Source organism: Tetranychus urticae, chromosome 1, assembly GCF_039701765.1.
Source record: "Tetranychus urticae isolate SD_2017Ah chromosome 1, NJAU_TeUrti_SD_1.0, whole genome shotgun sequence".
Taxonomy (NCBI): domain Eukaryota; kingdom Metazoa; phylum Arthropoda; class Arachnida; order Trombidiformes; family Tetranychidae; genus Tetranychus; species Tetranychus urticae.
Window position 1 is genome coordinate 14467967 of NC_142958.1, and position 26778 is coordinate 14494744.

Genomic DNA, 26778 nt, shown 5'->3' on the forward strand with positions numbered 1-26778 from the left:
AGGCAAAAAGTGAAGGCAAATCAAATAATAATATTGACAGGGAAGAATAGAGAAAGAAGAAGAAGAGGGAAAAAGAGTGAACTCGATAAGTTGAGGTAAGAAAAGATAAGCAAATGGTAAACCTGAGCAACAGAATGATAATCGTAATAATATTGGTCCAGTAAAAGAGGGAAAAGAAAGAAACATCAATAACTCGATCATTTCGACTCACCATTTACTCAATTGTTTGTTTTGTTTGCTTTACAATATTTTACTGTTCAATGACTGAATAACGGAAGAAAATTTTGTAAATAAAATGGAAAAGTTCATTCAATGTTAAGACTTTTTTTCATTTTATTGATTGTTCAATGATAATCTCTTTGCTTGTTCATCTATCAATACGGAAAATTGTTTAACTATTCATTTTTGTGGTCATTCATTCAGCATTTGTTTCCACTTTTATCCTCTTCTATTCAACCTCTGAACAAAAGTGTAGAGACACATGAAATTGAATGAAAAAGAAAGAAAAGAAAATCAAAACTTCGAACATCTTAGAACATTTTTGCGCACAGAAAATTCCGACATCCGCTTCAATCGATCACAAAAGTCAATCAAGAGTTTTGTGTCTTCTTGAATAGTGATTTTGAAAAGCGACTTAAGGTTTGAAGTTGAGTAAATGAGTGAAAATTGAATACTTCGATGAAAAATTTGAATTTGGAAAAGTCGAAGAAAGTTTGAAAAGAATATAATTTTTCATTATGAATAATTACAAGAGCATCAATCGACAACGAGTTGATGTTGTTTTTTGGGAAAATTATTCGTTTCCGTCTGATTGTGTTTCCTATTTCACTATTTTTTATCCTCACATTGATCCATTAGCGTCAATAGAATGAGCTGGAATGACATTCATCTTAACAGAATTTAGATATAAGATATGTTCATTTAGATAACCTCAGTGAGTATAATATTACCAATTTATTTATTTATTTTTCTCTTCTTCTGCCAAATGAAACAAATGATGGAAAACTGGAAAAGGAAGAAACGAAAGGCGAACAGTGAACATTGTGTTGATGGTGTTGAGCAGAGAGAAAAAAACTTTTGCCAGTAAAGTCAATGTTATATAATATCTGTTGACATTTATTATATCAACTTATTAATGACATTAGTATTATAACAATGGATAAAAAAGGCGATGCGCATGGGAATTTAAATCTTATGGAATTTACTTTTGTTTCTTTCTTGAACCATTTTCACTTGTTACCTTTGGGTTTTCCCATTTTCATTATTCACATTCAACAAGGAAGAGGTGAACGTTCAACTCTTGTCAGATGAATGTTTCAACTTAGCAAAAAGGTCCAATTTATTCTTGTCAGTTTTGGTTGAACAAATTTTACATTTCATTTTACACTCGACTCTCTCTAACCAAGTCAAAGTCAACCTAAGTGTTGCTCGGCCAAGTTGACTTGCTTCAAAGCTTCACCTCATTATGCATGTAACTCTAGTTGGACGTTTTAATTTGTGGATATCAATTTGGATAGTAATTTATTGTTCTCAAGTTAATTTGAGTCGATAATTTTCTGCTCCTTTTCAGTCAATGTGACTGTTGAATTAATCAAGTAAGGAAAGATGAGGATGAAAATATAAAGATGAAAAGTTGATATTGATGGGAATGATGAGCAAGATAATTGAAACAAGAAGAAGCAAGAACCAAGAAGCAAAAAATAAGACGAGAGTGAAGTTGATGATGATGAGAATGATAACAATTGAGGATTGAGGTAATACAAAAAAGAGGCTTGGGTTACCAAAAGAATGAGGAAAAGAAGAAGCAGAAGAAAAAAGAAAAGAAAAAAAGTCTGTCAGAATTTGAGGATAAAACGAAAAGAAATCAAGCTAATTGTTTGTGACTCGACGGTTGATTGTTGAGAGGAAAGGGTCAATTTCGTTGATAAAGAAAATTGAGGTAAAACAATGAGAAGCTTGAAAACTTGACCCAAGTCAGCGAGCATGGAAAGAGATGATGGAGAAAAAGATAAAGAGTTTTGGTGAGGTCAAGTTGTTCAACCACTAATTGTTGATGAAATGTACAGTTGATTAAATGAAATGAACACAAAAAAACACAATTGATCCGCAGAGTGTGAAAAAAGCTTCAGCAATGGTAAACAGGGAAAGATGAAGAAATGAAGAAATGAAATTGGCAAATAATGGCTAATCAATGAGTTGGATAAGTGATCATAATTGCTGGCAATTTGTTGGCTTTTTGAAGCTTTGAACACTTTTTTTCTCCTTTTTTTTCTGATAATCTTTTCTCTTCTCCTTTTCTCTCCCTTTTGTTCAAAACCTTGCAATTCTGATAATTCCCATTTGATAAACTTGTACAAGCATCTGGGAGTTTATACACTTGACTTGGAGGTTATGTTATCGCAAGAATAAAAGTAACACAAAAAAATGAAGTTGATGGCGAAAGCTAATTTTTTTAGCTTGAAGGGAATAAAAGGATCTCTTGTTTTCCCTCTCATGCCAAGTCGAAATGGTTCTTATGCTTTTTTGTGTTATATAAAAAAAGAGACAATCTCTAATCGAAGCTCAACTTTATAGTCTTGAGGTTTTCAGGCTTGTGCTCTTGTCTCTACTTTTATATTCATCTTAACGTTGAGAACTTTTGTAAACAATAATCACTTCCTTCTTACCTTATATTTGTTGCAATTTTTTCATCTTTTCAACGTTCTTGCGCTTTCTTTCAACCACTTGCAACCACAAAATTATTAGAGCTTGGATAATCTTGAAAGTCTAGTTTTTTTGTTGATTTAACCTTATCTATTATTGAGAGGAAAATAACAATGAAAGTTATAGATAACGAAAAATATTGACTGTTCTGAAAAATTCGAGTTTTCTTTACATGGTCGATTCTGTTTTTGCAGATATTCTTTGGCTCACTTTTTTTACCAATAAATTTTCATTCCATAAGTTGGTAATCTAATTGAAAAGTTATGATTAAAGTTGCTGTTCAATTTGATAATTATTTGTTGAGCAAAATTGAGATTTATCAGTTTTCTTTGGCAGAACTTGCAGTTAATTTGATTGAATGAAAGATTTTGCCATATTCTGATTAGATTCAACTTTTACTTACAGTTAATTTTAAGATAAACTTTTTCACTAAATCCTGTTCCTTGGCTGTTGAAGGCTGAACACTGATAATATCCTCTTTGCTGGCGTTTCACTCGTTGCAGAACCAACGATTGGTTGGCAACAATTATTCCTGCCAATGGATCCGTGTAAAGAGGAGTATCTTGGAAAAGCCAAGTCACTTCGTTGACCCATGGATTGGCACGTATGTTACACTCGAAGTAAACGTCAGTGTTTTCACGAATACTGTCCAGTTGAAGGCTTGCACCCAACACGATTGATACTTGAGGTACAACTGAAGGTAACGAGAGAAAGAGGTCAATCATTGGAACAAGAATTCAGAGAAAATTATTTTTTCGAGTGATTAGTAACTTTGACTGAATTTTCGCGCGAATTTTTCTTGTGCATTCTTTTGGTGTTAGACTGAGTTTTTTTCGATCTTGACTTTAAGACTCAAATTAAAAGCTTATCAACTAAGTCAGCCTGTTAAGCTTGAATTATATTCTCGTGATAAACTGTTATTAAGATTCACTTTTTTGCTTCTTTAAATCTTTGGTTAATATTTAAGATAGAAGTATAACAAAATGTGTGTTCATCAATAAATTACATTATTTATGAAAGTAATGAATAAACGAAAGTGAAACATTTTATCAACATGAAAGTGAAAAAAGAGTAAAAAAGCAACATTTTTAACACCATTTATATAAATCAACTTTTTCATGAAGAGAGAAGAGAGAAGGAAAAATTAGTGAAATGCAAAATTTATTTTCTGTATTACTTTTTCATGCTTCTTTTTCTCTCGATAAATTATTGCCATGAAATTTTTATTATCTATTTCATTTGACTTTTCCCAAAGTATCAAAAAAACTTACAGTGAATATTGAGTATATTTTGATCCTGTAAACTCGTTGATGTTGATAGTTTTAAATTTATGACTGAGCAAGATATAGATTTGCCATTATCTTCAATGGACGGAATAAATTGATATCGACTGACGGTTGAATTGCCATCATCTGAAACAGTCTCTGTAGATGTTGCATTCAATGGCTTATCATCTTTCAACCAGGTCACTTGAACAGGTGGCCGTGAGCCATATGATAAGCAGATTAAGTCACTTTTCTTGTTGGCAGGCAGATAATCACTTGGTAACAACAGTTCGACACCGAGAGGCTCAACTACAGAAAACAGAAAAAACAAAAAGTACTTAAATTTTCATCGATTCGAGGGGAATTTGGAGAAAAAAATCATTCGATTTCGCATTTCAGAAACTTTCTGGATTATTATTTTGAGAATTCTTGACAAATAACTTTTCGAAGCAGAAGGAAATCTAAAACTTCGAATTTCAAGCTAAAAATTTGAATGCTTTTCCCTTTTTTGCTTCGAAATATTTGAACAAAATTTTAGCGAAAATTCGTTCGATTGATGAATATAAAACTGAGGGCATTTCTGAAACTTTCTGAATGATTTTTTGAGAATATTTGAAGGAAACATTTTTCGATTCTGATGGCAACTCTCAGAATGGAATGGAAAATTTGCGGATTTCAAGCTTATAATCGAAATGTTTTTGAGTTTTGATTCTTTAAGATACTTGGTCAACTTACGAATCATATCAATAGAAACTGAGATTTCTTTTGGCGGAATCAAATCGGTATTTGAAACGAGGCACGTTAAAACGGTGAGTAAATTATTTCGATCAATATTTTCCAGAATATATTCATTTACAACAGTTTGATTATTTATAACTTGATAAGTGTCGTCAATCATGTCCCCACCTTTCCACCAACGAATGCTCGGCGAAGGATCACCTGCAATCGGAACAAAAAAGTCAAAAGTCGTTTTAGTTTGGACAATTTTGTATCCACAAAAAAGTTTAATCTTGCAATGATCATTATTAACCCATTCAACTAAGGAAAAGGCTTCATTAAATTCAACACTTTATGAGTTTTGTTGCAAAAAAACTTCGTCGTAAAATTACTTCTTTTTTCTGTTCAATTTCAGTTTACAGTTTCAATTACTCACATCACCAAATTAATAACCAATTCAATTTCAAGAGATTTTCCGTCGACTTAAAGGTTTATTTAATTTGAACATGAAAAAAGAGCAAAAGATTCATTTCAAAAGTTGTAAAGTTCATTGGATGAGAAACTTGTCGAGATAATCTCACAACTTGTAAATCTAATAAAATAGAGAAAATGTTTGAAGAGAAAAAAAAAGTTTCCCAAAAAAATTTTACTTTCCGCTCTTCTACTTACTGAAACACTTAATAAACAATCCAAATAAAGAGTCGAGGTAAAGAGTAGAACTAGAAAATTGACGCCAAAACTTTATATCATAATCAATAAGATAGTAAAGAATAGTTTTTTTCCTTCTTTTTCCACTGAAATGATTGTTGATTAAAGAGGAATAACGGTAAAAAGAAGGAAGAAATGAAGAGAAAAGAAGAAGAAGCAAAAGATGAAACATAAAACTAACTTAGAGGCAACAGAATATTGAAAGATTAATGACACAAAGCAATACAATATTTATGTTTAGATTTTCACTGTTCATCACAGTTTCACTTATTTCCAATCTTTTTGCTATTCTCATTGATGATTGCAGAAATGAGCCTCATGAAGGAAGCCAAAAAAGAGAGAAAAAAAGGAGTTCTCTTGGAACATATTTGATGGCAAAAAAATATACAAATAACATTCGTATTGACAAAGTCAATCTTATTTTTTCTCCATTTTTTTCACTCTTTACAATTCCTTATCGCATTTCAATCATATGTTTATTACAATTCTCAACAGATAATTAAATTACAATAGTTACCTTGGAGTGGTTTTCCCTCCCAGTTATCATTCCCAGTCATCATTCCCTGTTATCCAAACTTCTTTATCGAATTCCTTTTTTTCTTTTTCTTTTCTCTTCATTTCACTTTTTTCGTCACTGCATTAATGTAAAAATATTTCATGTTACATTAACAATATTCAATCTGAAAATCATTTAATCAACATAATTAAACCTTTTTTCCTTATCATTGTCTTTCACCTGAAACTATACTCTTGGCAGTCAGATTTCTTTTCACGATTCCCTTGAAGCTCTTAATCATTTATGATGATGAAAATTGATGATCATCAAGACAATCATTCTTGCCATTAAGTCACTTCTTACGAGTAAAAAAATCAACTCAAGACTATTGACTTTTTTTCCAACAACGTAATAGATTTTTATCGAGTTTTCAACATTCTTGTCTCTGAACTTGTATTTCAAAGTCGTTTACTATTTTTCCAGTCTCTCGTTTCATGATTACCTAAAGACAATATCGTTGCAGCATCAAGCTTGCTTATCAAATTGTGTTCCACAGCGTATAAAAAAGTAATCAAACTAAACATGAATTATGTATTAAACACGAAAATTTCTTTCTCTCTTTCATTTCAATTCTGATTGATTTTAATTGTCAACTTCAAGTGTTGCATTCAAGTTAAAACAGTTGCCTGTCAAGTGCGTGATTTCAAACCCAAAATTTCCCCATTTTCCTCTGTTGGCCAAAATTAGATACAAATGCTGTTTATTTACTCTTAAACTGGATTATTTTATTTCATTTCATTTTTCTTTAGCTAAACATGATGAAAAAAAAACTGACAAACCCCATGACGCTTCAACAGAATCATTTGCAATGCAAAAAACTTTTCTTTTTTTTGTTTCACGGATGAACCAGAAAACTGTAAAAAGAAAAGTTTGAAAGAAATGGAGAAATGAAAAGCAAGTTGAGAAGCTCATGTTATCCAATGCGATTCAGATGTGATTATAAGTATATGAGAGAAGGAAAAATGCAAAATAACTTTTTTTTCCTCTTCTCATCATTTTTTGTCTACCAATGAAGTAAATCTTTAAAGAAGATTTACATTCTCATCTCTTTCTCTCTCTCTCCTTTCATCAACATCATCACAAGTCTGCATCATTTTAATTCTCTTGCATCTCTTCTTGTTCTGCATATCTTTAACCATCTTATAATAATAAGAAAAGATTTAGTTTTTTTTCTCTTCATCTTCTTCCTGTAAAAGGAGAAGTTGAGGGAAAAAAGTATTTAATAGTTGATGAATGCATGAAATGAAGAGAGAAAAAAGTTCAGTAAAAAAAAGTTCATTTTGTGGTAACCAAAAAAGATGTGAATATATTACAAGTTTTAAATAGTTTAAATTATCAGTTTATTTCTGGTAAACTTTATTCCATTTAAACTTTACTCTGAAAAGGTTCATCTTCAAGTTGAGAATAACTTAAAGCGAAAGACAATTTTTACCGAAAAATTGTGTTGTCTGTTTGAGGAAAAAAACAATTTGCTGAGTCTTTATCAATTCAATGAATTTTAATATTTCTCTTTGAGCAAACTCGCCATTAGCCAGATTTAATTGAGAAAAAAGAGAACAGAAAAATCTGAAATTCTCTGGTAATTCATGGCGACAATACTTGACGTGGCTCATGAATAAATAGCGATTTGGTGGAAAGCATGAAATACTTTTTACTGTTGTTCACTTCAATCAAAATGTTATCTGTTGATGAGTTCTGATGATGATAATGATGACATATTCTTAAAAGCAAATGGATATTTAACTTTAAATGTTGAACATTTTATTTCATCTTTTTTCATCATTTCGTCTCTTCCATGTAAAGTCCCTTGTGAATATTATTCTGGTCTCACAGATGAGTTATTACATTTCAAGTTGTCAACATTTTTTCGTGTCAGTAAAGGCAATTGGTTTAGGCTGGAGCAGAGTAAGGCAAAACAAAATTCACGACAAATAGATAAAAAGTTATTTTTCGTTTTTCTTTTTCTCTTTTTTTCGCTTCTTCTTCTTCTTCTCTTTTCCATCTTAATACATCAGCAATGGAATTAAATTATTATAATACTGATAATGTTGAAAGAAATTGAAATAACAAGAGATAGAAATGAAAAGTTATTTCACATTATTTTCAGTCGACAGTAAAAATATGATGATTTACTTTTGTTGATGCACTTTTGGGTTTCAGCTCTTAAATGCATTTTCAAATTTTCATTTGAAATAATTTTCAAACTGCCATGAATTTTACTCAATCTCCATCACCAGGAATATAAATTTTCATCTCGACTTGAGTTCCTTGTCCATTTACATTTTTCTTCTTCGGACAACTTTTCTTTTCTAAAAGATTTTTCGCTAAAAACGATTTACATTTTTTTCGCTCTTGCCATTTCCAAACAATTTTCAAGTCGATTGATTTTTCCTTTGCTTCGATAGTTTCAGAGGTTATTAGTTGATTGCTTTTATGCAGAAACTTTGGTTAAATTTGGAAAGTTTATCAGAGAAAAATAAATCACTCTCAATTTGAATGGAAATTGTTCGAAATGTTGGAAACGAAATTGCTGCAAATTCGAGAAACTGTACTAATTGAACCAATTAGCTGTTTGTTGTTTTTTTATTGTTTTCAGTGTTAAAAGAAAATTTCATTTTCTATTTTCCAATTGAACATAATTTGATCATCAACATTTGTCTTTATTACTTGCAACATTATCGTTAAAAAAACGAATCGCTTATTTGCAAATCATTTAAAGAAATGGGCTTTTAATGTTTTACAATCATGATTATTTGTTCATCTGAATCATTATTCCAAAAACAATAAAGCAATTGGAAAGAAGTTGAACGAAGAAAAAATGGAAAATTTTGAAGAAGACGAAGCAAGGGCCGAAAAGTGTGTTGCAGGGATTGACTGAGAATATGATATTGATAAAAAGCAAATATATTCATGAAGAGAAACAAGCTGTACAGTTGAACCATTGAGTTGGAAAATGAATATTCCAATTGACATCAGATGATGATGAAAGTAAGACGAAAGTCGAAAAGAAAAGGAGTTAATATGAAGTGACAAGAAGCAAAACGAAAATATCATTATCTTTAATGAGAATATGGTGCATATAATGAGCAATTTGATAATTTTGTTAGTAATGGCAAAAAGAAAATAAACTTTCTTATTTACTTGTAAGAATCGAGTTATTCTCTCACATTATTAAAGAATCATTTTAATCATTCCTTTCCTTTTTCTTCTCTCACTGTCTCTCTCTCACTTTCTGCAAATATTTTCTTCTCACCTCCCTGATTGCTCTATTATTATCATTATCTTGTACCTAACATTTTCTTCTTCTTATCATACAACTTTCTTTTCCAATCCAATTTTACTATTAACAACACATTATTCCCTCGTCTAGCTCATTATTATTAGCTTCTAACGCATCCTGATTGTCATTTGTATCATCATCATAATCATCATCATTTTTACTCACTAATGTAGAAACAACGAAAATATTTTCCACTTTTTTGTCCAAAGGTTAACTCGATCATAATGAACTTTTTTCTCGCACCTCAATTCTTTTCGTTTAGTTGTGCAAAGTTTGCTTGCGAAAATGAACCCGCCTGGTGACCCGACTGTTCGAGGGCGAACACGAGAGGCCAACTTGAAGAGCTGGAGTTATGGGGAAATGATGAACCTCAGACAAGTCAATCGTTTCAACTTTACATTGGATGCAGTTTTGAGGTCAAGTGATATTTTTTTAGAGCCTAATTCAATGATTATTTATCAAATAATTGATGAATTGAGGAAATGAGAAAATGAACGAGAGAAGAACAGAAAAGAGGTAAAACAGATTGATTCTCATTGATCAGTCTCTTTATCCTTTTCATTCTCATTCTTCTTTTAATTCATTACTCTTGTTTTATCATCTTCTTCCTCTTCTTCTTTCGCCATCAAACCATCCCTTCTCAACTTTTGTTACATTAAAGATTCTCTTTGCATCTAATGTCAACTTTTCTCACTCTTGAACCTTATCTTCAACTTTTACTTGATTCCCTGGTTTTTTTTCCTTGTTTCTCAACTTGAACCACCAAAACAACACCAAAGAGCTGAAAAAACTTTTAATCAGTTTGCTATCTCATGGAATCTAAATCCGAAATCATTCCTTTCTTCCCTGCAGTGATCAAAAATGATCATGATGAAAAGGTATTTTCACTTTGGTTACAATAATAGATTACAGTTTGTTCTACTTTTTACTTCATTCCTTTTTCTCTCCTTTCCTTTTTGGTGCACTAAAGAAAACGTGAACACGAAAAGTTCATGTTCATTTATTAATCTGACAACAGAAGAAAGGTTTTTACTTTGATTAAGATTACAAACAAAAGTAAAATTGAAATATAAATCATGATAAAAATGACCAAGTAAATCTTGTTTTGTTTTAGTATCGACGAAAAAATTGCCAACTAATAAAGATTAGAACCTTTTTTTTCTCGAATCTCAAGGAAAAAGGAAGGAAGCACAGATACGTGAAGATAAATTTAGAGTAAAATTGGTTTCATGTTGAATGAAAATCTAAACCCAATGAGAATAAATGAGTTGATTATCATTCACAAAAACATACAGTTGGTCAAGTTGAAAGGTAAAAGTTGCAAAAGGTAAAGAAGAAGGAAAAAAGATGAAGATGAAAATGTCGATATAATTTAGATTAATGTTGGAATGATAATTGAATTGGTTGGCAACAATAAGCCATTGAGAGGGTCTGAGTGCTGTTGATTCCCTGGCAAACAAAGAGTGGGTTTAATATCAAGTGAAATTGATATTACAAAGGAAAAAAACAAGCTTCACTTGTAAATGAATATAAAGTGAACAAAATGGATGCAAACAAATTAAATGTGTTACCTGGAAAGAGATGTGAAAAGAAGAAAAAAAATTGATTCATAATCTGAATAATGGTTGCATTGAATGATAACAATGTGATGATGAAAAATTGTAGATAAAAAGATGAACAGACAAGTTGACGAGTTGGACAAGATTTAGGAGGTAACGTTGATGATGTTGGATGACCAAAAGCTGATGCTTGTTTACTTATTTATTTATTCGCTTTTTTTCTTCCTACTTTTTTCCTCATCACTAGTCAAATATCAGAATGCAGAATTGATTAGCAAAAAATCGACTGTTTCAGAAGTTTCTTTTTCTTTCTGCTCCTACGAGTTTTCTTTCAACCTTGTAGTCACTAGGTTCAATTCATTGACCAAGCTCACTGTCATTCAACTAGACGTGTCATTGTTGGCTGCTTCAGCTTTTTTCAATTTTCTAATCGCTCTTTTCCCGCAAAGTAACCTGCGCCGTTGATTTCCCTTGATTGATTAGTAGTTTTTAGATAATTTTGGCGATGGTCTTAAAACTTTGAGCCTGAGAATAATAGCACCTTAAATTTTTTATTATTTCCCCAGAAAATAGAATTTGTGATGTACTGTATTGAAATATATCATTCAAGATCCGAAAAATCTTTACCCAGGCTGAATCTCAAAAAATAGTATTTATCTGTCGTTAGACAAGATGGCATGCCTTTATGTGAGAAAAACCTTTGGCATAAAATACAAACCATCACTGGTACAGAAAATACTAAGTAATTTTGTTAAAAAACTTGGAATTATTGTGGAAAGGAGAAAAAATCATATAAAATTTCATCAAAACAAGAATCAAAAATCAATGAACGGTTACTGCTACTTGCTCACTTACTCGATTACAGAGTGCCAATTTTGGGTGATGAAACTTATTTCAATTTGCATGGACCTGGTTTTTATAGAGGTCAGTTGATTCATGCCATGTAAGTTCTGATGTTATTCCTAATCAAGTATAATTCAAATTCAAGTTGGGAAATTTCGACAAAAATTTATTGGCTTGAGCAGCAATTTCGGAGCAAGAAATATTTGATATTCATTTTCATCAATCGAAAAATGTAGATAATTCTGAGGTTTGTATCGGAAAATGTACATGTATAAAGAAGCTGAATAAGTAAAAGATCATTTCTTAGGCATTTATTGTACCTAAAAATCAAACTAAATATTTTGTTTTTCTCAACAAATTCCTCTGCACGTGTTGATTTTAATTCGTTTTGTTAATGAGTGACATGCAAGCAACGCTTTCTAAGAAAACTCCGTTATTCAAACAAGTTTGAATGATCCAATGAAATGTCTAATCTGCAGAAAACGGTTTGTTTCTCCGTGTTTGCTGAATCATCAGCTCTCAACATAACAGTTGAAAGTCCTGGACCAGCGATATGAACGAGACGTTCATAATAGGAAGGGAACATTTTATAAGGTTATTTAATTTCCCTCATTTCCTCACCGTCAACCCCTTCTTCCCTATTCTTGCCCCTTCATTTCATTGTATAAATACAGCCACGGAAAATGAGATGCGAATACATTTAGTATCAATTGCGCATATAAAGATTACATTTTATTTATCAGTGATGATAATTTATATCAGTATTTGATCGGAAATCCATCATTTCTCATTACATCATCACATCTTTTAATCCAAGAACCAAAGAGATTAGAGCAAAAATCAGGTTGAGATTTTTCTTATTCCAAATACTGAGTACGAACTCTTTCATTTCGTTTTGACTTTGAGGTATGAAATTGGAATTGAGAAAATCGTATTTACATTCACCCCAAACATTCTCAATTAAATTCAATTCAGGGGAATAAGGGGGAGACAAATCAATTTTAAATCAATGTGATGAAGAGCTAAGCAACATTCAAACCATTCCTGAAATAAATGTGATCTGTGAGCTGGGCAATTGTCTTGAATCAGATAACATTCATCTGAACCGAAATTTGACCTTACAAGATCAACAATGAAAGTATCTAAAATTTCAACATAAACATTAGCATTCAAACGACAATCTAAAGGCACTAAAGAACCAAGACCATTACATGTAATTGCTGCCCATGTTGATACAACTTTCCGAGAACAATGATCTGATTTGTTGGTGAATTCAGATTCATATCGAGTATTTCTCGGCCTCTTCACCAATCTGATTCCATCTCGAGCAGATGAAAAACAACTTTCGTCAACAAAAATGCATTTGTTGATATCCAAATCTTGAAACAAACAAGCAAAAGCAATCCTATCAAATCTTGTCTTCTCATTCACCCTTGTTTTTGTCGCTGCATGATGAGTAAAAATACCTTGAGTTTTCAGGAAATTATTGATTATTCTTGGAGTACAAGTTAATTCTAATTCTTTGCGAATAATTGTTGCTGGCTTGAAATGATCTTCAACCCATTTCAGAAGAATCAGTTCCTTATCCTCATCACTCAAAATTGAATTAGATCCTCGATAGGTAGTTGAGACATTATGAGTTGATTGAAACCTTTGAACCCATTTGTAAACAGTTGAAACTGAAACACCGAGCTGAGATGAAATCTCTTGAAAACTACATCCTGAGCTGTGAAGAGACACAATTTGATTTCTTAATTCAATACTGATTGGCTGAGGGATCACTAATTAACTAATTCATAAGGAATAACTGACCAAAACAATAACAATAAGAATGTAAACAAAACCATGCTTTTTTCCTGGTCATAACCACAAGCCTTTAATCTCTAATTTTTTATCAAAACCAAATTGATAAGTTATCAATTTATGCGCTAACTTTCTAAAAAAATTTCTCTTCTCATTTTCCGTGGCTGTATAATTAAATGAGTTTAAGCAAGTGATTAAATACATCTATTTATGTTAGAACCCTCTTCTCATTTCGTTACCTCGTAACACCAGTATAATTGTCAAAAATTTTATTTTGACTATTTAATAAAAGTATTATGTAATGTTGTTCATTCTCTCGACGATGGATTTTTGTGTGGTCAATAAATGGTGTAATGTGAAAGATTTGGAATAATGATAAAATAAAATATAAGAAAGAGAAAATAGAGTGAAGAAGAAAAAAATGCGCTAAGAAATTTTGAAAAGTACTTTGTGTAAAATTTCCGTCAAAGTTTTTGCAGCAACATATCAAGTTTTTTAATGTTTATCTGTAGTTATTGATAATTGTAGCCCGTGAGATGATTCAAATGGTTGGGCTTCAGTAGATAGAGAGCATGTAACTTGAATGTTTTCAGATACACATTTCATTCTGAGTATGGATCTGAATCTCCGTACATAACATCTACGTTCTGCGTAACAGATCATATATGTACTGAAATGATAAGCAAAAACTCGATTAAAAGCTGTCCACATTCCATTAAAGTTGTAATTCGAAACTTATTCATATTTTCAGTTTTTATCGATTGAAACTGACTTTACTCAAACGTTTGTTGTGACCTGAAATCTCGATATGTTGGTATCAATCTATTTCGAGAAGACTCACGCCGAAATCAACTTCGATCTATTATAATTCAAGCTCTGAATGCACAATGTAAAGTATTTAAAGGTCAATCGTTAACAAGGACTAACATAGACATCAAAATGCACAAAGAATGTAAAAATATGACCCAAATTTTTCGTGATATAATCTTTTAAACATTGAATTACACCTGGTACTTCATTGATTCTTTTGTCTTTTATCCATCATGAAATTCTTTGTCTCATGAAAATCATCAATTATGAGATTTCACTTTTTTTGCTTCTTTCTAGTCACTGTTTCCAGATGTAAACCTTTTCGGATGGAAACGGATGAAATCTATTTTCATAATAATCAAAAGAGGAACGTAAAAATTGTCACAAAATTCAATAATAATTCATCATTTATTTTATCATCACTTTGCAAGACACATTTCATGAAATGATCCATTAAAATGATATTTTAAAGACTTTACTCTACACTTACCATGTTATTGATATCGTTTATTATTCAAGACTGAAAACTCAATTGTTCAACATTATTCATGATTCAAAGTTTCTACCTTCACACACAAATTGATTATCTCAATTTATCACTTTTATTTTGATTAAAAGTTGTTAGTTTATTTTTCACAATTTGACAAACTATTACATCACACTAAATTGTTGTTAATATTTTCCCATTGATTAATGTAATAGAATAATGAAACTTTGAAAGTTGCTGTTGATTGTTCGTGCAGTACGGCGAAAGAGGTGAAGAAAAGAAGATGAAGAGAAAAATGATTGCCTTATTATGTTCATGATAAGCTCAATGAGTTTATGAGTATGAATAAAGAGACCAGAAAGCAAGTGAAAAAAACAAAAACAAAAACAACATCATTGTGCATATAAAAAGATCACAAAAAAACCATGGAATTGGCTATGATTAAAGGTTTTCCTTCTCATTCTCATTTTTGCTCAACAAATGCTAAACTGATGGAAAAGAAGAGAATAAATATGAAGAGAAAAGCTGATGAAAAATAAGAAAGTAAGAATACTTAATGATCCATTGTTACAGTTGTGTTTAATGAGCCATGATACAGGAAGAAAACGATTTCACGCAAAATTTTTACCATCAAAAGTTCTAGACTGTACAACAATCGAGTGAAAAGTTAGACTGTTATTAAGGAGAAAAACTTTTTTGTTTCTCATTTTTTTTCTCTTTGCCTTTGTTTAGCTAAACGCTTTACTCTCAGCTAATGGCAACATTTACGAGTTTACTTGGCTTTTCACGATTCAAAGGTGTACAACTTATTTTGTAATAGTTCAACTCCCTAGTTGAATGGGTTGAGGAGTTTTAAAGGCAAAACTTTTCAAATTGTTTTGTTTCTCAACAGTTTTAAAGTTTGCATTTCGTTGCAAGGTTGAGATGGTAAGGTTGAAGTGAACAAAACTTACCTCCAGTTGCTTTACAGATTAGATGGAGTGTTGTTCCTCTAAGATATGGACCAATGACACCTTCGAGTCGAGTCCCATTAGAGTCGGTAATCGTTACTGATTTTGGTGGAACTAAAGTTTTACAAGAAAAAATGGAAAACAATAATCAAGCAAACTCAATCTTAAATTCAATGCCAAGTAAATTATCGACATTAATTGTATCAACCTCTGAAGTACAAACTGAATTGAGTATAGAGGTATCAGTTTGGTTTCGAAAACGGTTTCTGTAGAAGAATTTCTTTATTTCGGTCGAATTGATCAGAGTTTCAAAGATAATGATTATTATTTTTGAAAGCTCATTAGAATATTCGATTTTTGCAAAACTTCACTAGATTTTGTAAGTTTAATGATATTCAAACTTTCAACATTGATTACATCAACGAATGGATAAAAATGAGATATGGAAATTTTCATTCCAGAATTTTCTGCTAATTGAGGTGATTATCTATTGGCTGAAATTTAAGTTAAACTACATGTTGATTTGTAGGTTGAAACAAAAAATTGTTGAATGCAAGTTAAGAGAGAAAAATGATGACAAAAGTCTTTTATTTTCCTTGTTCTTCTAAGTTTCAGGTTTTCTTTTCAATAGTTATCCTTTTATTTGTGAGAATGAAATTCTTGTTACTGAAAGAAATATTTTTCTCACCCTTTTTTCCTCACCAACTTTTCACAAAGTCAAAGTTACAGTTCGTAAATCAAGGAATTCAAGTAACAAGAATAGTTTGATGTTAAACAGTAAAAGACAAAAGCATAGAGTTGGAAACATGGAGAGAAGCAAAAAAAGTTTGCAGAATCATTCATATAAAGAGAGATGAGTTTATTCATTTTTTCTGCTTAAACACCAAAAAAAGGAGAGAAAAAATTGTTACAAAGAAAAAGAGAAAAAAAGTTTTACACTTTTCTGCATTTCACATCTTATTCATTTTCTTGTAATACAATTGGTTGCAAAGGAGAGAAAAGAGAGAAAAAAACGAAAAACAAAATTTTCTTGACTGGGAGTTAAATTTTGTGTGAAACAAAAAAGCAAATGAAATGCCATTAATGAGAGGTGAGCAGAGTAAAAATGATGGAAATGGTGTGACAAGAAAAGTTGCAAAACAAAAGCATGAGAAACATGATGAAATGTAAGAACATTTATTTCTCTTTTGAGCGACGAAAAGTTTGACTTTAAAACTTTTCTCACTTCTTTCCTTTTTCTAGCATTTGAAAGTCTTCAACAATTGAAACTGTGAACAAAGTGACGAAAAAATGGAAACACACAAAAGAAATGTTATTAATATCATTTATTCGTTTGTGGATAACTCTCTTTGCTCTTTCATCGTTTGCTCAGCATGAGTCGAAAATTCAGAGAGAAATTTGTTTTTCGTTATCTTTCTTTCTACTTTTTTGGGTCCATGAAAAGGCAAAGGTTTGATATTTAAATTGGCGAAACAGCTGGAAAAAGGAAAAGTGAAATTTTTCAGTTTATCATGAATAATAAAGTGAGAAAAGGGTCGATGAATATTTAATAATCTTATTATTTTTTCATCTTTTACTTTGCAATTCAAAATTCAACAAACTGTCTTTGGTTTAATCTAACAAGTTTCATTGAAACTCTTTTTTTTCTTCTCTGAAATGCTTGAATTTGGATTTCGGATTAACTGTAAAAGGTAATGTTTAGCATTTTCTCGCCTTTATTTTGCGATTCTGAACCTTTTTGTTTTTACTCTCATTTTCTGTTCTCACCTATGATTTGATTTGGGTTTTACTGGTTGTTCAACTAATTATCTCTCTTTAGTTTTACCTTTTGTTGTGAGAAATAAGTTTAACCCCTGATTTTTCTGTTTGCTGATACTCGAGAGATTTTAACTCTTTTACAGAGAAAAAAAGGAATATTTATTCGTTAGAACAAGTTTCACTTTTCGTTATTATTCGTGTGTTACTTTTTTTCTTGTTGCTCTTTGATTCTCTTGTTCTTTATTCACAAAGGTTTTCACCCTGTCTTGAGATGAGATTGATAGGGAATGAAAGGAGACGATAAGTGAGATAAAGCTCAGTGTTGAAACAAAAGGAAAGGTGAATAAAAATAATGAATAAGAAATAAAAAGAAACATTAGCAAATTGAGAATGTTGATTGAATCTAATCTCTTTTTCTCTTTCCTCATCAATTCTTAACAACTCATCATGTTGTCTGCCATCTGATCCATTCAGTTCGATTGAAACTCTATTAGAATATCGTATTGTTTCAACTTTGACTTAACCATTTTCATTGAATTAGAAATTGAAATTTCCGTTTTGTGATGAATGCTGTCTGGTTGGATACCTTTTGTCGAGACATTGATTTGGTTTTTGTTTTGAGTTTGGATGGATGGGAATGAAAACTTACCTATTACTGTTAGATTTACAAGAAAATTTTGTGTTGGATATTTTTCATAATCCACTCTACACCGATATTCACCTGAATCTTTTGATTCAATCTTGTCTAATCGCAATGTTGGTGGACTTTTACTCATTTCAAAATAAGATCGTGATTTATATGAACTTGATGGTAAATGAATTGAACTACTTAATGAACTTTTATTCCGTATATCCACAGTATAAACAGGGATTCCCGTATCATCCTTGTACCACAAAATAATAGCCACTTCACGACTATTTCCATGAGTTATTGAAATGTTGCACGGAAGTGAAACAGATTTACCTGCAATTGCTTCAACTTCAATATGACCTGAATAATCAATCTCTAAATTTTGTGATTCCACAAGATTATAATTTAATGAGCACAAAAATAAATATGAGGGTAAAATTAATATCCACATTGTTTTCAATTTAAACACACGACACAACAAAATGATTTTACATTCACTATTCATCACGATTACAATTATTGGTATTGATAATGTCACAGTTAATATACTAAACAAGATGTTTCATGGATCACAAGCAACAAAAAAACTCAAACATATAAAACTCAACTTTTTCTTTTCGAGTCAACTCATGATAGAATTTCTCACTCCCTGTTCAATAACGCCATCTTTTACTCTACAAATAAACTTATTGCTATTGAAAGATTAGCATTCATGAACTAGGTTCGAATCGATCCTTTGTATTCTGTAGTCAGTTTATAAATTACTTTAAATGGATTATTTAGGGTTAAATGGAACTTTATCCAGTTATTTCTTCCCAGTATATCATCAGAGTAGTCAGAGGTAATTTTATTGCTTAAAAACCCTGAAAGAATGAAATAAGCAGAAGTTTGTTCTTTGCAATATTAATTGTTTTGTCTAGCTACTTTGTTATATCGTGATTGAAGTTGTTAGCGGTTCAATGAGCGGTGCATCACTTGCTTTACATGTGATATTTGAGAGGAGAAAAAAGCGACTCAAGTTAATCACTGTAAGATCACTTCGGGTCAATTCGTTGGACAGCATCGGTTACACAAACTATCGGTTAATCTTTTCCATTTACCGGGCATTTTTTTGAATTCACGCCTTCATGCAGACATGAATCACACTCGTTTGATGCTTCAGACCTCAGACTTTAACTAAGAGCTTATGCAGATTGCACAACTATAAGTTCGAATGTTCAAAGTTATTCAAGGTCAATTCTTTATTTCACCTCTAATGTAGGTGGACATTTGTAGGTCATTTTTTGAAACCGCAAAATTTTCGGAAAAAATCATTCATCTTTCCAACGCTGAAAGTTATGAACATGTGACTGTCATCATTGGGTCAGAAAATTTTGCAATTTCAGAAAATGACCTGCCAATGTCAATTAGAGGTCAAATAAAGAATCGACCTTGAATAACCTTGAACATTGGAAATTAGGGTTATGCAATCTGCATAAGCTTTGGTTTAAGTCTGAGGTCTGTAGCATCAAACGAGTGTGATTCAAGCCTGCATGAAAGCGTAAATTGAAAAAACGCCACGTATAGATAGCAAACGACACATTTGGTCAATGTGACGCTTGCCTTTATCCAAAATGTATGAAAATTTCCTTCTCCTCGTGCCAACCGAACTCAACATTACCAAGGTGTAAAATGGAGGCCAATTTTTTCCAAATCATTTCCGATTCTTCTTCATTGAAACCAAAAATACTTGCAGCAGATGTTACTTTACTGAAATCCAATTTGATCAATATTAACAACCCTTGATGTTTTACGTTGACTTAGATAACGATAAGAAAGGGGATTTTTTTTCAAACCCAATCGAGTTAATTCTTGATCATTGAAGCTAGAGATTAATTGATAAAATCTTTGAAAATTTCTCTCTTCTTCATCATTGACCGATAACGCGCAATTTCTCGAGCAAATCCTTGTTTATATGACCATCAACAGGATCACCTTTAAAGTCAAATACAATTTCCATATATTCACCAAATCTAATTGGATTGTCATTACGGTTAGTCTTTGCATTTTGATGAAAAAACGGTAAGTCTTAAGAAGTCCTCGTCGGCTCACTTCTCTTCTCATTAGCCACAGCTAGTTTCGGCTTAAGCCGAGTGGCAGATCCAAAAAACTCAATATTTAAGAGTTAAATTTAACAATTAACTTTGTTATTCACTTAATTTAAAGATAATAGCAATTCCACAAGCTTAACAAACGTAAGTCTCGTCTTAATTTCAGTTTTCCTGATATCAATGATGAAAATGATGCCATTTCATGTTTACAATGCATTACTGATTCGGAAATGATCTCTGAGTTGTAAAAAATTCATAATTATAATTCATAGTTCATAATTACCAGATGATATTAATCTAACTGACTGGCTGTATAACAAAGTTAGTTGTTAAATTTAACTCTTAAATATTAAGTTTTTTTGATATGCCACTCGGCTTGAGCCGAAACTAGCTGTGGCTAATGAGAAGAGAAGTGAGCCGACGAGGACTTCTTAAGACTTACCGAAAAAACTATTTTCGCAATCGCCCCTGGTGTGGCATGAGAAGAAGTGATCTTACAGTGATTAACTTGAGTCGCTTTTTTCTCCTCTCAAATATCACATGTAAAGCAAGTGATGCACCGCTCATTGAACCGCTAACAACTTCAATCACGATATAACAAAGTAGCTAGACAAAACAATTAATATTGCAAAGAACAAACTTCTGCTTATTTCATTCTTTCAGGGTTTTTAAGCAATAAAATTACCTCTGACTACTCTGATGATATACTGGGAAGAAATAACTGGATAAAGTTCCATTTAACCCTAAATAATCCATTTAAAGTAATTTATAAACTGACTACAGAATACAAAGGATCGATTCGAACCTAGTTCATGAATGCTAATCTTTCAATAGCAATAAGTTTATTTGTAGAGTAAAAGATGGCGTTATTGAACAGGGAGTGAGAAATTCTATCATGAGTTGACTCGAAAAGAAAAAGTTGAGTTTTATATGTTTGAGTTTTTTTGTTGCTTGTGATCCATGAAACATCTTGTTTAGTATATTAACTGTGACATTATCAATACCAATAATTGTAATCGTGATGAATAGTGAATGTAAAATCATTTTGTTGTGTCGTGTGTTTAAATTGAAAACAATGTGGATATTAATTTTACCCTCATATTTATTTTTGTGCTCATTAAATTATAATCTTGTGGAATCACAAAATTTAGAGATTGATTATTCAGGTCATATTGAAGTTGAAGCAATTGCAGGTAAATCTGTTTCACTTCCGTGCAACATTTCAATAACTCATGGAAATAGTCGTGAAGTGGCTATTATTTTGTGGTACAAGGATGATACGGGAATCCCTGTTTATACTGTGGATATACGGAATAAAAGTTCATTAAGTAGTTCAATTCATTTACCATCAAGTTCATATAAATCACGATCTTATTTTGAAATGAGTAAAAGTCCACCAACATTGCGATTAGACAAGATTGAATCAAAAGATTCAGGTGAATATCGGTGTAGAGTGGATTATGAAAAATATCCAACACAAAATTTTCTTGTAAATCTAACAGTAATAGGTAAGTTTTATTCAACTTTGCTACACTTGCCATCCATCCTGGACAACAATCTTTCAACTCATCAATCTGCTCATTCTTCAATTGTATTTTCTTCAAGTTCCTCCCGATTCCATTTCTATCTTAAACACTGATACGATGGAGAAACTACAAGGTCTAGTTGGTCCCTTCAATGAAAGTACAGATCTTAACTTAAGTTGCGAATCATATGGAGGTTTGTATTACGATATTCACTTCACACTAAAAGTACAAAGTCATGACTGATAGACCATGTTCATTGAAAAACGAATTATTAAATGATATTTTCAGCAGAAACAATATTCTTAAAGCAAAGGAAAATTGAATCGATGAACACTGAAAATTGTTGTTTATCTGTTGGTCTTTAGCAAAAGTTTTTGTAGTTCCTTCCATGGTTTGAATTAGCTTATTATTAGAGACTGAAACGATGTTATCCTGACACTTCTAAAGTCTATCAAGCTTACTGAATTTGAACAACTTTTCTCTTGAAAACAAATGATTTGTTGATGAATAAATCATATCGAACACAGTTGAATTTGCTTTGTCTGAAAACAAATGAAATACTTTTTCCATCGATGGATTTTGAAGCATTTAACATGAATGCCGAGTAAGCAGATTCGAGCTAAACAAAAAGGTGAATTTTATGAAGTACAAAAAAATGAGAATGAAAAAGGAAGAAAAAAAGTAAAGCAGAAGGAAGAAAAAGGAAAAGAATAAAAATGAAATTGAAATTGAAACAGGATAACATGAAAATTGAACATTTGGTTTCTGTTTTCACATTTTGAAATAGTACAAAAAATGAGTTTATTGTAAAGATGTAATACATTTATTTATCAAATTGACCAATTTATATCCATTTGATGATTCCATTTTTTAGACTTTTTTGTTTTCTTTTGCGTTTGCCATCAAAAAACAGAGCCAACCATTACCATAAAAGTGATTTGATTCAATCAGACTTGACCAGTTATAATAAGTTGCTTGGTTATGTTGAGTTAATCATTTCCAAAGCAGAACCAATTTCCTGCAAAAATTGAACTTTTTTCTCAAAGAGAATTGAGTTGAAATGTAAAAAGGTTAAACATCAGAAAACAGATGATTTTCGTCTATTCAGTAATCACGATATATTCATATCATGCCAATGATTACCTTGTAATGATTGAATGATGGCATAAGAATGAGAAATGGTTGCAAGAGAAAAGTAAATCAAAATTTTTATCTCATTCAAATGAACAAATGATGAATCAATTACTCAATTAGTTGGTGAAAAATTGAATTTCAATGTTGAGAGAAAGAAAAGTTTGACTGAAAAAAGAAACAGAAAAGGCAATAAATTCCAATGGATTTTTTTCATCTCAATTCTGATGCTTTTTTCGCACAATGTTATTCATGAATTCAGATTGATGATTGAATTAACCAAAAGCAAGAATTGAATCCAACATATGCAACAACAAACGAAAAATGAGGAAAGAAAAAAATGCAACAAAAAAAGTAAATTGTATTCCATGGATTTGCACACAACGAAATTCGATATTAATCGAGATAATGCTCATGGAACAAGTGATTACAGAGACAAAGGATGAACCAAAAGAAGAGAAAAAAACTCATCGAAATTAGAGCAAAAGTTCTGAGTACAAATTTTGCTTCTCATTATTCATTAGAAAAAAAAGATAAAAAAGAAAAGGCGATTTAGAAAAGAAAATGAATCAAAATATTTTTTCGCTCTTGGGACATTTTCCATCATGATATTCATTTCGAGCAACTTTCGTTTATTTTTTTCTCAATGAAATTCATATAAAGTCAACAAAACTAAAGATGGTAAAAATGCCTTTAGCAGAACTTTCATTTTCTGAAGAAAAAATTATTTACTCGTTTTCTTCATGATTATCAGGCGATTTTGTTCATCATTTTCTTTTCCATTTTTTTCGATTTTCTCTTCTCATAATTGTTCCAACTAATTGTTATCATTTTGTTTATTGTTTTTCTCATTATCATTAGTTAATATCACGGAATTGCAAATGTCTTTTTATCATATTCTTGTTTCGACTTTTTTCTGTCAAAAAGTTTCTTCTTCAACTTATTTTCTTCATCAAACACTTTTTTTCTCCTTCTAATATCATTTTGCATTTACTTTGATCATTCCCAGTTGGATGCTGGGACGGCTCATTGGAATAAATTGTAAGCCTAAAAATGAGCAACTCATTTAGTTGACTCAGAATTGTCTAATAAAGAATGCCGAAAAGAAGAAGTAAAAAAAGATTCTCATAATCTTTTTCATTCAGAGAATATTTCATGTTATAATTGTTTAGAGAGTGAACAAAGTGCTTACAAATTGCATGAATAATATTCTTTGGTGCAACTTGTTTTGTCAACATTTTTCTTTCCATTCGTTCATGTTTCTTGAACTGTAAATTACTCGAGTCAAATTACATGTTGAACAAACAAATGCGAATCACTAAATTCCCTGATTCAATTTTGATTAGAGAAGCAAAATGCTGCCAGTAAATTTCGTAGCAACGAAGAGAGAAGAAGAAAAAATTTCGATTGTTGTAAATGTAACAATTTGTTCTAAATCAAAAGCTAATTGCATTTTTGCCTCTCTCTCGTTCGTTAATTTGTTCAACATTTAAACACTCTTCTTCTTTTAATCAATGAATATGATGAATATCGTCGAAACTTGCTCATCATTTACGCTCTTTTTTCTGCTTCTCCTTCAGACAACATTATCACATTTCACCAGATTTATATTAGACTGTAAATGCAAATTGAAAATTGTGTTCACAATTGAATTCTCAATTTCGAGTTAATAATGGCGATAATAGTTTGTGATAATTTAGTTTCTTTTTAGTGAATAACTTTTACTCTGAAACAGATTGACTTTTGGTTGCTTCTTTCCTTACTTTCATGTCATAAATCCAACAATATTCTGGTGGGTTGAATGAATATTTCTTCTCATTCTCTTGTTCATTTCTTCTTGTGCTTTTAAGTGAATTTAACTAAAATTCAATTGAGTTTGTAATCCAGTAACAAACTATCAGAGCAGAAAAAAATAGTATAACAGTTTATAAGTTTGTATATTGAAATGAAAGTGAAAAAATGGAAAATGAAAATGGCTTATTTCCAATTTAATAACTTTCTCTGAGCAGTTTTCTCATTCGTTTTCATTCATTTCAATTTTAATCATTTCTTCATTTCGCATCTTCTACAGAATCGGCTCATTTCAGACTTCGCTTCTGCTTTAAAATGTAAAACCGAAAGTTGAAGTTAATTAAATTTCGTTTTCCAAAAATATTAACTTTCTGTATAACTTTGAAAATTCGCGTCAATAAAATGTTAGTTAAGTCGAGAACTCATTGAGTTTACCCTAAATGTAACTTGTAAAGGACTGCCTAAGGACTGATGTTGGCCAGGCGACTAGAAATGGTTGCTGGATCACCGTTGCCTTAAAGTGGATAATGAGACGAGTCCGAAGCACAGAAGAAAAATCATAACTCATTGTTCGGAAAACAATCAACGGAATTGAAATGTTAAAGATTGCTTTCATGCATTCCTAGTGCTCTGAATGCAGATAGATCTTTCGCCTCAGTATGGATTGAGTTGGATCGCTCGAAGCGTCTGTATCGACGAATTTAAAGCAAGTTTAACTCAATAGCTTTTCGATTTGTCTCTTGACTTTCCGAGCAGGTTATAAGTGAGCAAACAAACACGCTCATTGTAACTCTGGCTTGGAAGTTTATTCTTGAAAAGTCTTTGCAATCAATGAAAGTATTAATAATTGATTCCTCACTTCTTCATTTCTCATTCTTCCTTTTGAATCTTTAACAATGCAAGCTTCATGGGTGACACTCTTGAGCGGTTGAAATGGAAAATTAAAGCCATGAATGAGACACAATTATACAATTAATCATCAATTCATATTATCCAATCAATGGTACAAAACAATGAATTAATCATTAATATCCTTTTTTTAATCACAATGAAATCAGAAATGAGAAATTGATTCAAAGTGTAAAAACTCGAGCAACAATGGCAACTCTTGGGAACTGGCAACTACTAATGTTGCTACTTTTGAAATGAAAATAATAGCTGATGATGAATGTTAAAATACCAATGTTCATTAGAGTAAAATGAATTATTCTCATTTTCTCAAGTTTACAGCATTGCTTCTCTTAACAATAATTTTCATTACTTTATTTCATCCTCTTCTTTCCCATGTTTTCATGATTCAATTGCAAGAATAACCTTTCATATGCAAAATGTTGATTATCAAATTTGCTCGATTCTCTTTACAAGAAAACTTTTCCAGTCAATTAAAAACTTTATATTCTTACACCATTAATCAGGCAAAGAAGAGAAGAAGAAGAAAAAAAATATTCAGTTTTACTCCAGTTTCCACCCTCAGTCAAGACAATTACAAGATATTTACTTCATGATAAACATTTAAAATAATAATGAAATCAAAATTTTGTACATTTTTTCTCTTTTCTCTCTCAAACCAAAAACCTAAATTATGAATAACCATGAACAATTTAAACAGGGTGTAACATTAAACGAGAGAAAAAGTGATTTGCCATTTTCTCCTATTCCATTCTTCTCTTCTTCATTCCTTTCATTCTTTCATGATATATCATAACAAGATCTGATGACAATGATAAAGGAAATGAAATGTTCAACTCTCATTTAGACAATAATGATAGTCGAGTCATTATTAAAATGTCATCGAGTTTGAATGGTAAATGGTTTGCTCAAACTTGTCTAACTGTTGGTAACACCGTCGACTCAATAGTCATCACTTTGTACTTGCCATTTGTTGACACTCGACATTAATTTTTTTGCCTCTTTTTCTTCTTTCTCCAGGTATTCCAAGACCAACACTTACATGGTGGAAAGATGACAAGCCACTAATTGCCTCGTACGAAATGCTGTCCAACGAATTGACCCGAAGTGATCTTACACTGACCAACTTGAGTCGCACTTTTCTCCTCTCAAAGATCACTTGTAAAGCAAGCAATGCACCGCTCATTGAACCGCTAACAACTTCAATCACAATCAACTTAAACTGTAAGCAACTCGAGTCTAGATTCATTTTCAATCTTCT

The 26778-nt window shown here is 31.3% G+C and overlaps 2 protein-coding genes across 2 annotated transcripts in view; one reads left to right on the forward strand and one right to left on the reverse strand.

The window, feature by feature from the left end:
* LOC107367766 (nephrin-like) overlaps positions 1-18659 on the reverse strand; it is a 52694-nt gene extending 34035 nt beyond the window's left edge. The window contains exons 1-5 of the mRNA XM_015935520.3: positions 18089-18659; positions 15685-15795; positions 4704-4907; positions 3975-4277; positions 3107-3397 (exon numbers count right to left, since the gene is read on the reverse strand). Coding sequence (XP_015791006.2) covers positions 3107-3397; positions 3975-4277; positions 4704-4907; positions 15685-15795; positions 18089-18575 — 1396 coding nt within the window. The 5' untranslated portion in view covers positions 18576-18659. The remainder of the gene's footprint in view (positions 1-3106; positions 3398-3974; positions 4278-4703; positions 4908-15684; positions 15796-18088) is intronic.
* Positions 18660-21097: 2438 nt separating this feature from the next.
* LOC107367711 (protein turtle homolog B) overlaps positions 21098-26778 on the forward strand; it is a 75756-nt gene continuing 70075 nt past the window's right edge. The window contains exons 1-3 of the mRNA XM_015935460.3: positions 21098-21668; positions 21766-21879; positions 26538-26741. Coding sequence (XP_015790946.2) covers positions 21182-21668; positions 21766-21879; positions 26538-26741 — 805 coding nt within the window. The 5' untranslated portion in view covers positions 21098-21181. The remainder of the gene's footprint in view (positions 21669-21765; positions 21880-26537; positions 26742-26778) is intronic.